Below are 13450 nucleotides of genomic sequence, written 5' to 3' on the forward strand. Positions count from 1 at the left end.
GAGTCTCCTGCCTCAGCCTCCCAAGTAGCTGGGACCACAGGCGCCTGCCATAACGCCTGGCTATTTTTTGGTTGCAGCCATCGTTGTTTGGCAGGCCAGGGCTGGATTTGAACCTGCTACCTTAGGTGTATGTGGCTGGCGCCTTAGCCACTTGAGCCATAGGTGCTGAGCCAGACAATACAATCGTGATAATACTTAAGTCTAAAACACTTTTTCCTGATCTTCACGAGGATCTCTACCATTTAATTAAGAAGGCAGTTGTGGCTCAGTGAGTAGGGTGTTGGCCACATACACTGAAGCTGATGAGTTTGAGCCCAGGCCTGCTAAACAACAATGACAACTTGCAACCAAAAAATAGCTGGGCATTGTGGTGGGTGCCTGTAGTCCCAGCTACTCGGGAGGCTGAGGCAAGAGAATCACTTAAGCCTAAGAGTTCAAGGTTGCTGTGAGCTATATCACCGCACTCTACTGAGGGTGACATAGTGAGACTCTGTCTCAAACAAGAAGGAGGAGGAGGAGGAGAAGGAGGAGGAAGAGAAGGAGGAGGAGGAGAAGGCGAAGAAGGAGGAGGAAAAGGAGGAGGAGAAGAATTAGAAGGAGAAGGAGAAGAAGGAGGCAGAGAAGAAGAAGAAGAGAAGAAGGCAGTTGCTGTCCGAAAGCATCTGGAAAGGAATAGGAAGGATCAGGATGCTAAATTCCATCTGGGTCTGATAGCTGAACTCATCAATTGGCTCCATATTACAAGACCAAACAAGCTCTTCCTCCCAATTGGAAGTATGAGTCACCCACAGCCTCTGTCTTGGTTGCATAAATTTGTCCACAAACTCAAGCAATAAAATCATTATTTAACTAAAAAAAAAAGTTGATGGCTTCTTGACTATTGAAGGTGACTATACGTATGCAAACATAACATGACCATTGTCTTCAAGCACATATTTTCATTGCCATTTAATAGAGAGCTGTGGAAAAGGTCTCAAATCAAACAAATGCTGCCCATCTCTACCATCCTCCACCTCTTCATCTGACAGGTGTCCTTCCTATAGGGAAGGAATCCTTGGCGGGGGCGGGGGGGGGGGTGGTCATGTGTCTTGATTTCCTCACATTTTAGAGTAAGACAGTGAGGCCCAGAAAGGGGAAGTTCATTTAACAATCACTTATTAAGTGACCATCTGTCATGTGAAAGGCATGTATTAGCTGCTACGAGGGATATAAAGATACACCAGATGCAATTCCAGCCTTTTAGAAGATTTTTGTCCAGTTGAAGAAGCATATTATAGACAAATAGCTACCATGCAAGGAAAAACAGAATAAGTTCAGTGTAAACTGCTAGAGTGGTGCAAAGGGAGGCAAGGAGGAAGCTGCTCTGCAGTGATCAGTGACATTATTGTGGAAGATGACATTCGAGCCGAAGCTTGAAGGGTTTCATTAAATAAGAGATGGGGACAGGAAACACTCCAGACAAAGGCTGAAAAAGCAGATTAGGGCCAGTGGTGAATTTTAAATAAATACTTCCCTCCATTATTTCCCATGTCCCCTCCCTCATCAGGCTGGTTCTACTGACCCTACAAGTCTCAACTTGAATGTTACCTCAGAGGTGAGTATTCCCTTTCCCTGGACACCTTCTCTAAGCAGGCCCCTCATTGCATCTGCCCCTATCACTGCATCCTGTGCACCACTTAACTGCATTTGTCCTAACATGTATTTATTTAGTCATTTCCCTCTCTGCTGTCCCCCCAGTAAATTATAGGCCCTTTAAGAACAGACTGTGTTTGTTTTATTCGTCATTGTCTTTCCAGCACTAAACTCACTGCCTACCAATAAGTGCTCACAAAGCAATAGTTCTTTTTTGTTGTTGTTGTTTGTTGAGACAGAGTCTCACTATGTCACCCTTGGTAGAGTGCCATGGAGTCACAGCTCCCAGCAACCTCAAACTCTTGAGCTTAAGAGATTCTCTTGCCTCAGCCTCCAATTTAGCTAGGACTACAGGTGCCAGCCACAATGCCCAGCTATTTGTTGTTGTTGTAGTTGTCGTTGTTTAGCAGGCCCCGGCCAGGTTTGAACCTGCCAGCCCCAGTGCATGTGACTGGTGCCCTAGCAGTTGAGCTATAGGCGCAGAGTCCAAGCAATAGTTCTTGATGCTACAAGGGTAGGGGCAGTGATGACAACAAACGATAACATTGAAGATATTGTAAAGAATCAACAAGTTTTGATAGGAGATTGGATGTGAATGACCAAAGGATGAAGATCAGGGTTTGAGCCTTGGTGACTAGGACAATTGGTGGCACTTTAGGGTGGGGGAAGGGGGAGCAAAAGGGTCATAGCTGCAGACTGGGAGAGCCCATAGAAAGGGCAGGGCAGGGCAGCACAGGGCTGAGGAGAAATGAAGTCAACTCTCTCCTGTCGAGGGTCTTTTTTTTTCTTTTTTGAGACAGAGTCTCACAATGTTGCCCTCGGTAGAGTGCAGTGTCATCACAGCTCACGGCAACCTCAAACTCTTGGGCTTAAGCGATGCTCTTGCCTCAGCCTCCCGAATAGCTGGGACTACAAGTGCCCCCCACAATGCCCAGTTATTTTTTTGTTGTAGTTGTCATTATTGGTTGGCGGGCTCAAGCAGGCTCAAACCCACCAGCCCCACTGTATGTGGCTGGTGCCCTAACTCCTGAGCTACAGGTGCTGAGCCCGTGGAGGGTCTTTGAATTCCATAATTGGGAGCTAATGGCTGGCCTCTTAGAGATTTAATCAACTTGTGTGGCATCAACAAATGATGCCCAGTAAGGAGGAGCGAGCAGGTATAAGATTAAGCTCAGAAAAAAAACAAAACAAATTTTAAAAAAGGTTCAGCTCCAGGTGAGAAGACAGCAATGTGAAAACAAGGAGCAAAGAAATGAAGCAAATGAAGAAGAGAGAAGTGTTATAACAATGAAATGAGATCCCAGAGGAAGTTCTCGATAAAACAAACCCCAAAACTTCACATTCACCACAGGTTTGGACACAGTCAAATCCCATCCATCCAAGGGTGAGCCACAGACTACACAGACTAGTGGAGCTCTTCTTTATCAAGCACCTTCTATGTGACAGATGCTGCACTAACTGCCGGGGGGTATGAACAAGATGGTCTCTGCTCTCAAAGAGCAGTGCAGGATAGTAAGACAGATGGAAAGAGATAGGGAAAGGTATTCTAAAGAGGGCAAAGGGGCAGGTGGCCCTGTTGTGCTCAGGAAAAGCTACTGCAGCCAGCTAGCCTGTTTGGTTCTCAGCTCTGCAATCTACCAGTTGCACGATTGCCATGTGCCTCAGTTTCTTCATTTGGAAAACAGGGGCAATACCAACACCTACTTTCTAGGGCTGTTTTTGGCAACAGGTAGAATTAGTATGCCTATAGCACTTAGTACAATCCCTGGCACATAGTTGGCAGGAAATAAATGTGAGGTGTTAATAGTGATGACAAAAGGCCTTGCAGGATATAAGAGAGCACAAAGGGAGGAATGGCAAATTCTACCTATAGGGTGGGAGGGAAGAAGTGGTGGTGGTTCAAGAAAGGCAGAACAGAGGAAATAAATTCTTGGATCAAGTCTTAAAATGTTAAAAGAAGGCTTCCAGGAAAGCAAGATGAGGCAGCAACAAGGGCATTTATGCGCACAAACAGAAGCATGAGCTAAGACCCAGGGCTGGGTGCATTTAGGGAACTTAAATGCCAGAAGCAGCGGGGGATACAACAAAAGAGGCAGGAGAGAAAGGCCTAGGCCTGATGATGGATGACCCATGCCAAGGTGTGACTTCTTCCTGTGGGTAACAGGGCTCTGTGTGAAGGAGACAGCATGTGGGCTAGCTGATTCTGTTAGCTTGGGGCAGACAGGAAGGCTGGACTCTCCCATATGCTCTTTACTGAGGGAACACAGGTCTGAAGCCCACTTTCAAACCACCTGGTCTCCAGTTTCTCAAAGAGTTAGACACTTGTAATTAGACTGCCAGTGACAACGGAGAGATGGCCATGCAGGTAGCTCACCCAGTGTCATGTGGAAAAAGCCACCAGTGTATATCACACTGTGCACAATGGGAACAGCTTTGCAGAGATAATCTAGTTTGGGCTTCACTGTTAAAAGTTCTTCTACTTTCTGGCACAGCACAGGTATCAACATCCTGTTCATTGGGGAGGAACCAAGGTATGCAGGAGCCAGTTCTATTTCTTGGAAGTGATGGAGAAACAAAAAGGCTTTTGAGCAAATTAGAAATTGCACTTCAGAAAGTTATTTGTAGGCTCGGCGCCTGTGGCTCAAGTGGCTAAGGCGCCAGCCACATACACCTAAGGTGGCGAGTTCGAATCCAGCCCAGACCCGCCAAACAACGACAGCTGCAACCAAAAACGGCCAGGCTTTGTGGCGGGCGCCTGTGGTCCCAGCTACTTAGGAGGCTGAGGCAGGAGACTTGCTTGAACCCAGGAGTTGGAGGTTGCTGTGAGCTGTGATGCCACAGCACTCTACCCAGGGGGACAGCTTGAGGCTCTGTCTCAAAAAAAAAAAAAAAAAGAAAGTTATTTGTTATGATAATATCCTAGAGCTGCTGAGAAAATGCCTAGATGGATGAAAGGATTCAAGGCCATGAAATCCTAGTTGGGTATAGGGATAAAAGGTAATAGTTGGGAATATCAAAACTGAATGAGCATTTCCAAGGCCCAAGATGAGGTTGTCAGGCACCTAGGCTGGCTTTTGACTTCAGCAGTAACTTGTTGGCTTTCCTTGGGAAAGCTAATAGCTCTCTGAACACCTTCTCATCTCTTTGCTACAAAGGTTTTCTGATGCCTTGGGCTTCCAGTGGTTGATACCAGGCAGGGGTTAAGCCTGTGGAAGGGGCTCCATTGGTATTTAACTACTGACCTTCCTGCTCAAGACAGTGTCCTTTCTCAGTCCCATCCTCTTTTTCATGGCCTTGGCTTGCTCAGGATACTTCCCCCTTAGAGTCTGCCCCGGCCTGCAGTTCAACTCCCACTTTCTTTTGCTTTTTTTCCTTTCATCCTCGAGTCCTTCAACTTCCACACTTGCTTCAGGTAAGGATTTTGATTTTATTTTCTACTTTATAGAAGACTTCCAACTTAAGATAATGTTGATCATTTCTGCTTGAATAAATGTTTTATTTAGTCATGGCTATTGAATTATGAACATTTTAAGGTTTGATAATATGATTCTTCCTGTTAGAGATGAAGTAATTGAGAAACATTTCACTGCAGTGTTGGCAGCAGAACTGGGAGGAGAGCCTGTGTCCATTGCTTGCTCAGACAAGGCTCTCCCCTTCAGATCACAACACAGTGCAACATCAAGAACATGTTCTTCCCTTTGGTGTTTCCAAGTTGCCCAGTTTCTTCTTGTGTTGGGGCTTAATTCTCTTCAGCTGCACCTCCTCTAGGAGGGCCATCAACTGTGACGATAGAGTCTTCACACAGTGTGATTACAGGCCGAATCTTTGGTCCCTTTGCTCTCAGGAGTTGGATTTCCTTAAACCCCTATGGAACTCTGTGGGGACTCCCTTTTGTTGAGCTGCTTTCTAGAAAATGAGAGAACATGGGAAAGGAAGCACCCTATACATCATAAAGCACCAAAGTAAGGGTTCTCATCCTTATTATGGCTCAGCCCAGGCATACACATTTAGGTGGCTCATTGATCATGTTGCTCTTGACCTCATGAACTATGGCTTCAGGCTTCTCCACCCTAATTGTAGAAACATTGGCCAGGTCAGGAACACTTGCTCTGAGCACTCCTTTTTTCAGAGGGTTTCAGAGATGACTGCTGCTCTGCTCTGCAAACTGGGCCCATCCCACTCTCATTTCTGGAAATGCTGGTAGCTGGCAGGCCACCTTCTCTTACCATTTTTCTCACCCAGTTTTCTGCTATTAAGCTGACTCCTGCTTTCTCTAACAAACATCTCTGCTGCAGCAGGCATCCCCATTCTTGTGTGCCTTTTGAGAAAATATCAGCATTTTGCCAAGTATATGAACTCCCATCTGGTTGGTGCTGTTTGAGGCAGCATCTGGGGCTGGCGTAGAAGACCCAGCATGCCACTTTCACAAAAGACCTGTTACCACCCAGGGGGCTATTCCCATCTTGAGGACCAACCAACTCAGTTAGCTGATCATCACTAAGGAAAGAGCTTTTTAAGCCTCCAAAGATTTGGGACATTTTTCCCACTGCTAGGCTCCCACACTCTCTTCTCAACTACTTCAAGAAGGTCTCTGAGCCACACAGTTCATTGCAACTATCGTTTATTAAAAAATATATGTCTCCTTGGAAGGAACACTGGGAAACCAACTAGTGCCATGCTTACTTTGAATCTTTGCTTTTCTTCCCTGGGGGGTTGGGTTGAACATGGTTCAGACATCACCACTTAGTTAACATCAGAGTATCAATACTCCCTATTCACCCCCTCCTCACCAGAGTCACAATCAGCTATCACTTTATCCCTCTTTGCCTTCAACCCAGTGTACTGCCCAGGGAAAGCTGCTGCCCTTTCTTTACCCTCATTCTGGGCCCCAGATTTTACAGTTAGCCTCATTATGCTGGTAGGATAACTGTTTACAGATTTCCCAAATTTGGCTGGTAGTGCTTAAAGTATCTTCAACATTGTGTCATTTGCACCGGCCCTAACCCAGCAGGCTAGGAAACAAGTGCCCCAACCCTAGGGTCAAGCATTTCTATGTTCTCCCCTGCATCATCCCTCCAGTGTGGAGGTGAGGGAGGCACATTGGCTTCAAAGGAGCACAGTGGGGTGGGAGAGGGCCTGAACCACACCTGCTGCCTGCACTTGTGGTAGGCAAAAAACTCCCTTGACCACAGTCACCGCCATCAGACTCTGGGAAAAAGCAACAAGGTTTCACAGCTCGCCAGTAAGTGAATCCTAGTTCTACAGCTCAAATGTACAGCATTGAACACTACTTTCTTCATGAAGAAACTGTAAGCTACCAGCTGTTGGGGAGGGGGCTGGGGCAGGGCACATGAAGCAGCTGCAAAAAAAAAAAAAAAAATCAAACTCATGACATGGCTGGCCAAGCCAAGTGCTGTTCTGCTGTCCCAGCACAGAACAGGAAGGTAACTGACTCCCTGCCTCTGTTGGTGGGCTGTGGGAAGAAACCTCAGCAGAGCCCAACATGTCCTTGGCAGGTGAATGAAGGGACAGTGTGGCAGTGCAGAGCCCTGGCTCCTCCTTTCAGCCCTCACCAGCCCCTGCTCTCCTTTCCGCTGATGGGATGGCTAGGCCTGGATCACCTGCTATACCATAAGGCCTGGCTCCTTTAGGACCACAGAAGCCTTTACAACACTGGCAAATTGGATTCTACGCATTCACTTAAATAGTAAAAGTAAAATTTGCAATAATGAAAAGGCTGACACAGTAGCACAACATGGTTTTGGTTTAACAGCAGCTTAAAAATGAACAAAATGGAAACCTCTCATGCAGACACATCAGGTGGCATAAAACAATAGGCAATTTCACGTGGAGCATCAATAGCCATTCTTTCTCTTTCTGCACACAGGACTGACTGCGCCTCAGGGCAGCAGATGCTTTCTGGTTGTCTCCACCCTCTCACCCCCAGGCAAAAGCTTTCTCTCAGGCCTCAGGCTGATTCCTCCTAGAGTAAACCTTAGCTCTCAAGAGAAAGACCAAATACGAGTGCCCTTAGTGCAGCGCATACTACCCTTTTCAATCCCTTCCCAACCAGCTGGGATAGAAAATGCCATCTGATTGGAATAAGAAAATTAAAGCATTTCTCTGATAACATAGTACCATTGATGAAGTCTCCATAAATTTTCTAGTCCAAATGTGTGTGAATATATATATATATATTATATGAGAGTGTATAATATATATATATAATTTCTATATATTTTATATAAATTACATATATATATCTATATATAAATAAGATACTTTCTGTTGCCATTACGTCGCACTGTTCAGAGCTGCAGACAGCAGTAGAGATAGGTAGAAATGCCCAGGAGCATCTCATCATGTGGTGCATTTAGCTCACTTCATAAGCTGTGCAGCTGTCCAGAGTCTGTCTTTCCATCAGTCCTCCTCTCTTCTCTTCGCTTCTGCTTGGATTTTATGAAAACAATGGCTCTGATGGATTTGCACCTGTGCTAGTGCTTGGGAAAGGTCCATGCAGGAATGGGCACAGTCACATGATGAGTGAGATGGCATCATCCCAAAAAATAAACTAAAACAAAACAAAAATTAAAAAAACAGGACTAGAAAACTCAATTTTTTTTGACAAATCTAAAAAAGGGGACAAGAACAGTAGCATTTGTTCTCCCCATGGGGACAGGAATGAAGAGGGAGGAGGGAAGAGGGACTTGATTTCTTCTGTTCACAAGAGAATGGTTGGAGGGGATTCTTCAGAGTTTTTCAGGGGATGGGACCCAAATGTAGTGCCCAGACTGGTCCTCAATGATTTGTTTGATTTTGTTATAAATCTCTTCCAGTGAGTCACCCTGTACAATGGCTAAAGTGAAGAGGAAAACAAAATTATTACTGTGGTCCATAGCACAACCCCCAAAACCCAGTAATCCTGCCTCTCCCAACAATCCTATGATGCTGCCCACCCAGCCCGAAGGGCATGCTCATAGGATATGAGTTTGGGTTTGGCTTCACTAGCTGACTTGCCGTGTTGTCAGGGAAGTGAGGGGAACTGGCTAGGTGCTCCAAGCCCAGGGCTTAAGTCAACTGGCTTAGACCAGTCACACTAAGTAGCAATGACTGGAAAAATGTTCTTTATTCAAAAGATGTTTATTAAACACCTAGTACATGCTAGACCTTGCAGCTCATGTTGCTCTTGGATGCCATAAGGCTGGCAGCTTATAATTTTAAAGCAGCCTTAATAAAAGACTTGGAAAATCCCCATTATTCACAGGAAGAGCTGAAAGCCACAATTTCTAGCAAGAAGCAGTGCTCCTGGGGCCATCGCATCTGCTGGATGTCAGAGGTCAGTCCACCAAACAAGGACACAGATACTGACAGTAAAGACAGCAATAAAGACACAAGGTGTGCATATGCATTTATGAATTCTTTACCTAGTTAACCTAGTAGCGCCACCAGGTAGAACTGACTCAGCATTGCCCTACACGTACATATATGTCACTCTACTTGAAAAGGTAAGGAACTTACTACATAGAAACCTTCCTACCGTTTTAGGAGTGGACCATGTGGGCGGCGCCTGTAGCTCAAAGGAGTAGGGCGCCAGCCCCATATGCCGGAGGTGGCAGGTTCAAACCCAGCCCCGGCCAAAAAAAAAGGAAAAAAAGGAATGGACCATGTAAACACACACACACACACTACACTCCCTGACAGACAACTTTAACACCACAAATCATCATTTATCAACAAACGTTTATTTACCACCTAAAACATGAAAAGCACAGTGTGGGGGTGGATCTGGGAAGGAGGGAAGCAAAGTAATACAGAGAACCTACAAACTACCAGGGACAAGAGGACAAAAATGTGTTTGGTAAGTAGTTTATGCTCTAAATTGGCTAAACTGCTATGACTGGACAGAGGGAATTTGAGTGCTTTGGAAAAGTTTGCTCTCAAAATTTCAGATGCAACAGGAAACTCTGTGCAAGGTTTCTAAATTCTGTTTAAACCTCTTTGAGTCACTTATCAAAACAGGTATCCGGCTGATCACACAGTACCCTCAGCTAGGCAGCAGGGATTCTTACCTGTAAAGTACTCTCCAAACTCCTGCTCTAGTTTCATGGCTTTGTCATAGACCTTATTTGCTTGTTCATATGTCTGCCTTCGGTTCATTTCCCTGCCAAAAACAGAAGAAAAATAATTCCAAACTAGTTGATATGTTTTGAGTAACTAAAGGATTATTCTAGGATCCCTAAAATCTGCTAAATTGCCCTCTCAGAGCAGCAGTGGCCCATGGCTAACTCCTTCCTCAAACCTTCCAGGTTCAAAAGCCCAGGTGGGTATATATATATATATATACACACACACACACACACACACACACACATATATATATAGATAGATAGATAGATAGATAGATATACACAGATACTCAAAACAGAAGGAGTGGCTCATGCTTGTAATCCTAACACTCAGGGGGGTCAAGGTGATAGGATCTCTTGAGGTGAGGAGTTTAAGATCAGCCCGAGCAAGAGTGAGATGCCATCTCTACTAAAAATAGAAAAAAAAATTAGCTTGGTGTGGTGCTGTTTGCCTGTATTCCCAGCTACTCAGAAACTGAGGCAGGAGGATGGCCTGAGCCCAAGAGTTTGAGGTTGCAGTGAGCTACAGATGCCACTGCACTCTAGTCTAGGCAACAAAGCAAGACACTGTTTCAAAAAACAAAACAAAACAAACAAACAAAAAAACCCCTAGCAGTGCCCACAGCTCAGTTTGGTAGGGCACTCACCACATATACCCAGGCTGGTGGGTTCAAACCCAGCCTGAGCCAGCTAAACAACAATGACAACTGCAACAAAAAAACAGCTGGGCATTCTGGCAGGTGCCTATCGTACCAGCTACTTGGGAGGCTGAGACAAGAGAATCGCTTAAGCCCAAGAGTTTGAGGTTGCTGTGAGCTGTGATGCCACGGCATTCTACCGAGGGCGACATAGTGAGATTGTCTCAAAAAAAAAAAAAAACCCACAAACCAGAAGGAACACACACTGACTGGAGCTGGGTCACAAGGGTTTCCTTCAAGCTTGCACTGAGTTCTATCCACCTAACAATTCACTTTATTGTCCATTTCCTTTCCAGGGCCCCATATGGATGGAGTGTATCTTAAGTCTCAGCAAACACTTACATAAGAGCTTCAATGGACTTGGGTTTGATGAAAACGGCAATAGGATAAAGTTGTGCCTGCTGCAGTCTCTTGATAGCATTGCCAGAAACATCTAAGATGCAGTGCTTGCCCTGAAAAAGCAAAATTTTATCAGCCCAGCCACTCTCTGTCCACTTAACCCCAACCAGAAAGTCAGTGACATTACAATATACACATGGAACCCAGGGACACCAAGAATGGCCAAGGAACAGGGTTATCCAACCTTTTCTTTTTATCTGCTGCACATTGGAAGAATAAGAGTTATCTGGGGGGCAGCACCCGTAGCTCAGTGGGTAGGGTACTGGCCACATACACAAAGGCTGGTGGGTTCGAACCCGGCCCAGGCCAGCTAAAACAACGACAAGTGCAACAAAAAAAAAAAAAAATAGCTGGGCGTTGTGGCAGGTACCTATAGTCCCAGTTACCTGGGAGGCTGAGGCAAGAGAATCACCTAAGCCCAAGAGCGGGGGGTGGGGGGGGTTGCTGTGAGCTGTGACGTCACAGCACTCTACAGAGGGCGACAAAGTGAGACTCTGTCTCTAAAAAGAAAAATACAGATTTTTTTTAAAAGATAAGAATATAGATAGAAATTTCACCTGCTGACATATAAAAATTCATCTAGTCCAGACGCTGTAGTATCCAGCTGGACTAAATTAACTTGCACCTGGGTTAGGCTCATTCTTGAGAAATGGCTGCTGAATCCAGACTCAGTCTAGCAGCTCCCTCTCAGTTGAAATCCAATCACGTCACTTCCCTTCTCCAAACCCTCCAATGGCTTCTCCTCACACTTAGAATAAAATCCAGAGTTTCCCTCTGTGAGCCTGTGTGACAGGGCTTGTCTCTTCCTTGTTTCTGCCTCTCTCCAAGAGCCTCACAATTCAAGCTACACCGCGGCCTCTGGCAGGTCCTTCAACAAGCCAGCTCCTTCCCTCTTCCGGGCCTTGGCACTCACTGTTGGCCCCACCGGGAACTTCCATTCCCAGCCTTCACCCTGCCCCCTTCCTCCCCTCTCTGCCCCCAGCTGTCTCCCAGACTGGATATAGGTTTTGCTCAAAAGGTCACCTCCTTCAAGAAGTCTTCACTGATTTTCTTGGAAAAGAATCCTCCAGTCACCAGCCTTGGATTTCCTTTCTCTTCCTTACTTTATTTTACTACTCTGCACATATTATTAACAGAAATTGCATTACATTTTTATTTTTTTTTTTGCAATTTTTGGCTGGGGCCAGGTCTGAACCCACTACCTCCAGTATATGGGGCCAGCGCCCCACTCACTGAGCCACAGGTGCTTCCCCATTTTTATTATTTTTTAGTATCTGTCTGCCCTACTGAAACATGAGCTCCAGAAGAAGAAACTTTCTTGGCTCAGCACCCACACCTCAGTGGGTAGGGCACTGATCACATACACAGGGGCTGGCAGGTTTGAACCAGACCAGGGCCGGCTAAATAGCAATGACAACACAACAGCAACAACAAAAAAACAGCCAGGCACTGTGACCGGTGCCTGCAGTCCCAGCTACTTGAGGGACTGAGGCAAGAGAATGGCTTGAGCCCAAGAGTTTGAGGTTGCTATGAGCTATGATGCCACAGCACTCTACCAAGGAAGACATAGTGAGATTCTGTCTCAAAAAAATAAAAAAACAAGAAACTTTCTCCAAGGTACCCCCAACTCCTAAAGCAAAGCCTGGCAGCAGACAATATTTAAGAAATAAAACACCCCTGCTGGGAGAGATAATAGGCCCTCACTCAAACCTGTTTCAACACTATCACTATGAACAAGTCCTTCCAGCATCTACCTCAAGTCCCTCTTGTTACAATAAATCCCCATGGTCTTTATTTAAATCCCAGAGTGATGGACAGTGGTCAACCAATACCCTCTGCTAAGTGATTCTTTTACATTACAGACTTTTGAAGGTAAAATGGGGCCTGAGCTGTAACCTACTCCGATCCTTTTGTTCTGAAGCTGAGGACTCAGGTGCTAAGAGGTTACCTGGGTTCTCCAAGCTCACTCAGAAATGCTGCACATCAGCAGACCTGGGACCACTTACAGGTGCAGAGTGCCTTATCCATCTACGGACGCCAGGCCTCCACAAACGATGAGCTCAACAGAATTGCTCCCCAGGCACCAGTGCCCTCAATCCACTCTCGGTGCTCATTTGACTGAACTGCATGCACTTCCTCTCATTAACCATCCCAACCATGACTTCCCATCCGAGAGCCCAGTCACTGAGTCACGTGTCATTACTTCCTGTCCTCTCTCCATTTCAAGTGCAGTCCAACAACACACCAGGCACAACAGTGAACTTGAGGTCTGGTTTGATTCTAACATCATTCAAATAGCCCAGCACAGAAAACACATAAGAAAAAAGTGGTTATGCAGGGGCGGTGCCTGTGGCTCAAGGACTAGGGTGCCGGCCCCATATACCCATATACTGGAGGTGGTGGGTTTGAAACCAGCCCAGCCAAAAACTGCAAAAAAAAAAGTGGGTATGCAAAGCAAACTTAAAAAAAAAAAAGACAAAAGAGCTTAACTCCATGATGGTACCTTTGGCTCAGTAGGTAGGGCACCAGCCACATATACTGAGGGTAGCAAGTTCGAACCCGGCCCTGGCCAAACTACAACAAAAAATAGCCGAG

The 13450-nt window shown here is 45.7% G+C and overlaps 1 protein-coding gene and 1 pseudogene across 1 annotated transcript in view; one reads left to right on the forward strand and one right to left on the reverse strand.

The window, feature by feature from the left end:
- The window catches only part of LOC111722150, an 8410-nt pseudogene extending 7599 nt beyond the window's left edge, over positions 1-811 (forward strand).
- Positions 812-6236: 5425 nt separating this feature from the next.
- The window catches only part of DLG3 (discs large MAGUK scaffold protein 3), a 66657-nt gene continuing 59443 nt past the window's right edge, over positions 6237-13450 (reverse strand). Inside the window, exons 16-18 of the mRNA XM_012812715.2 lie at positions 10799-10908; positions 9702-9793; positions 6237-8488 (exon numbers count right to left, since the gene is read on the reverse strand). Of these exons, the coding sequence (XP_012668169.1) occupies positions 8382-8488; positions 9702-9793; positions 10799-10908 (309 nt within the window). The 3' untranslated portion in view covers positions 6237-8381. The remainder of the gene's footprint in view (positions 8489-9701; positions 9794-10798; positions 10909-13450) is intronic.

The sequence above is a fragment of the Otolemur garnettii genome, unplaced genomic scaffold (assembly GCF_000181295.1).
Source record: "Otolemur garnettii isolate 467f Iridium unplaced genomic scaffold, OtoGar3 scaffold00219, whole genome shotgun sequence".
Classification (NCBI taxonomy): Eukaryota; Metazoa; Chordata; class Mammalia; order Primates; family Galagidae; genus Otolemur; species Otolemur garnettii.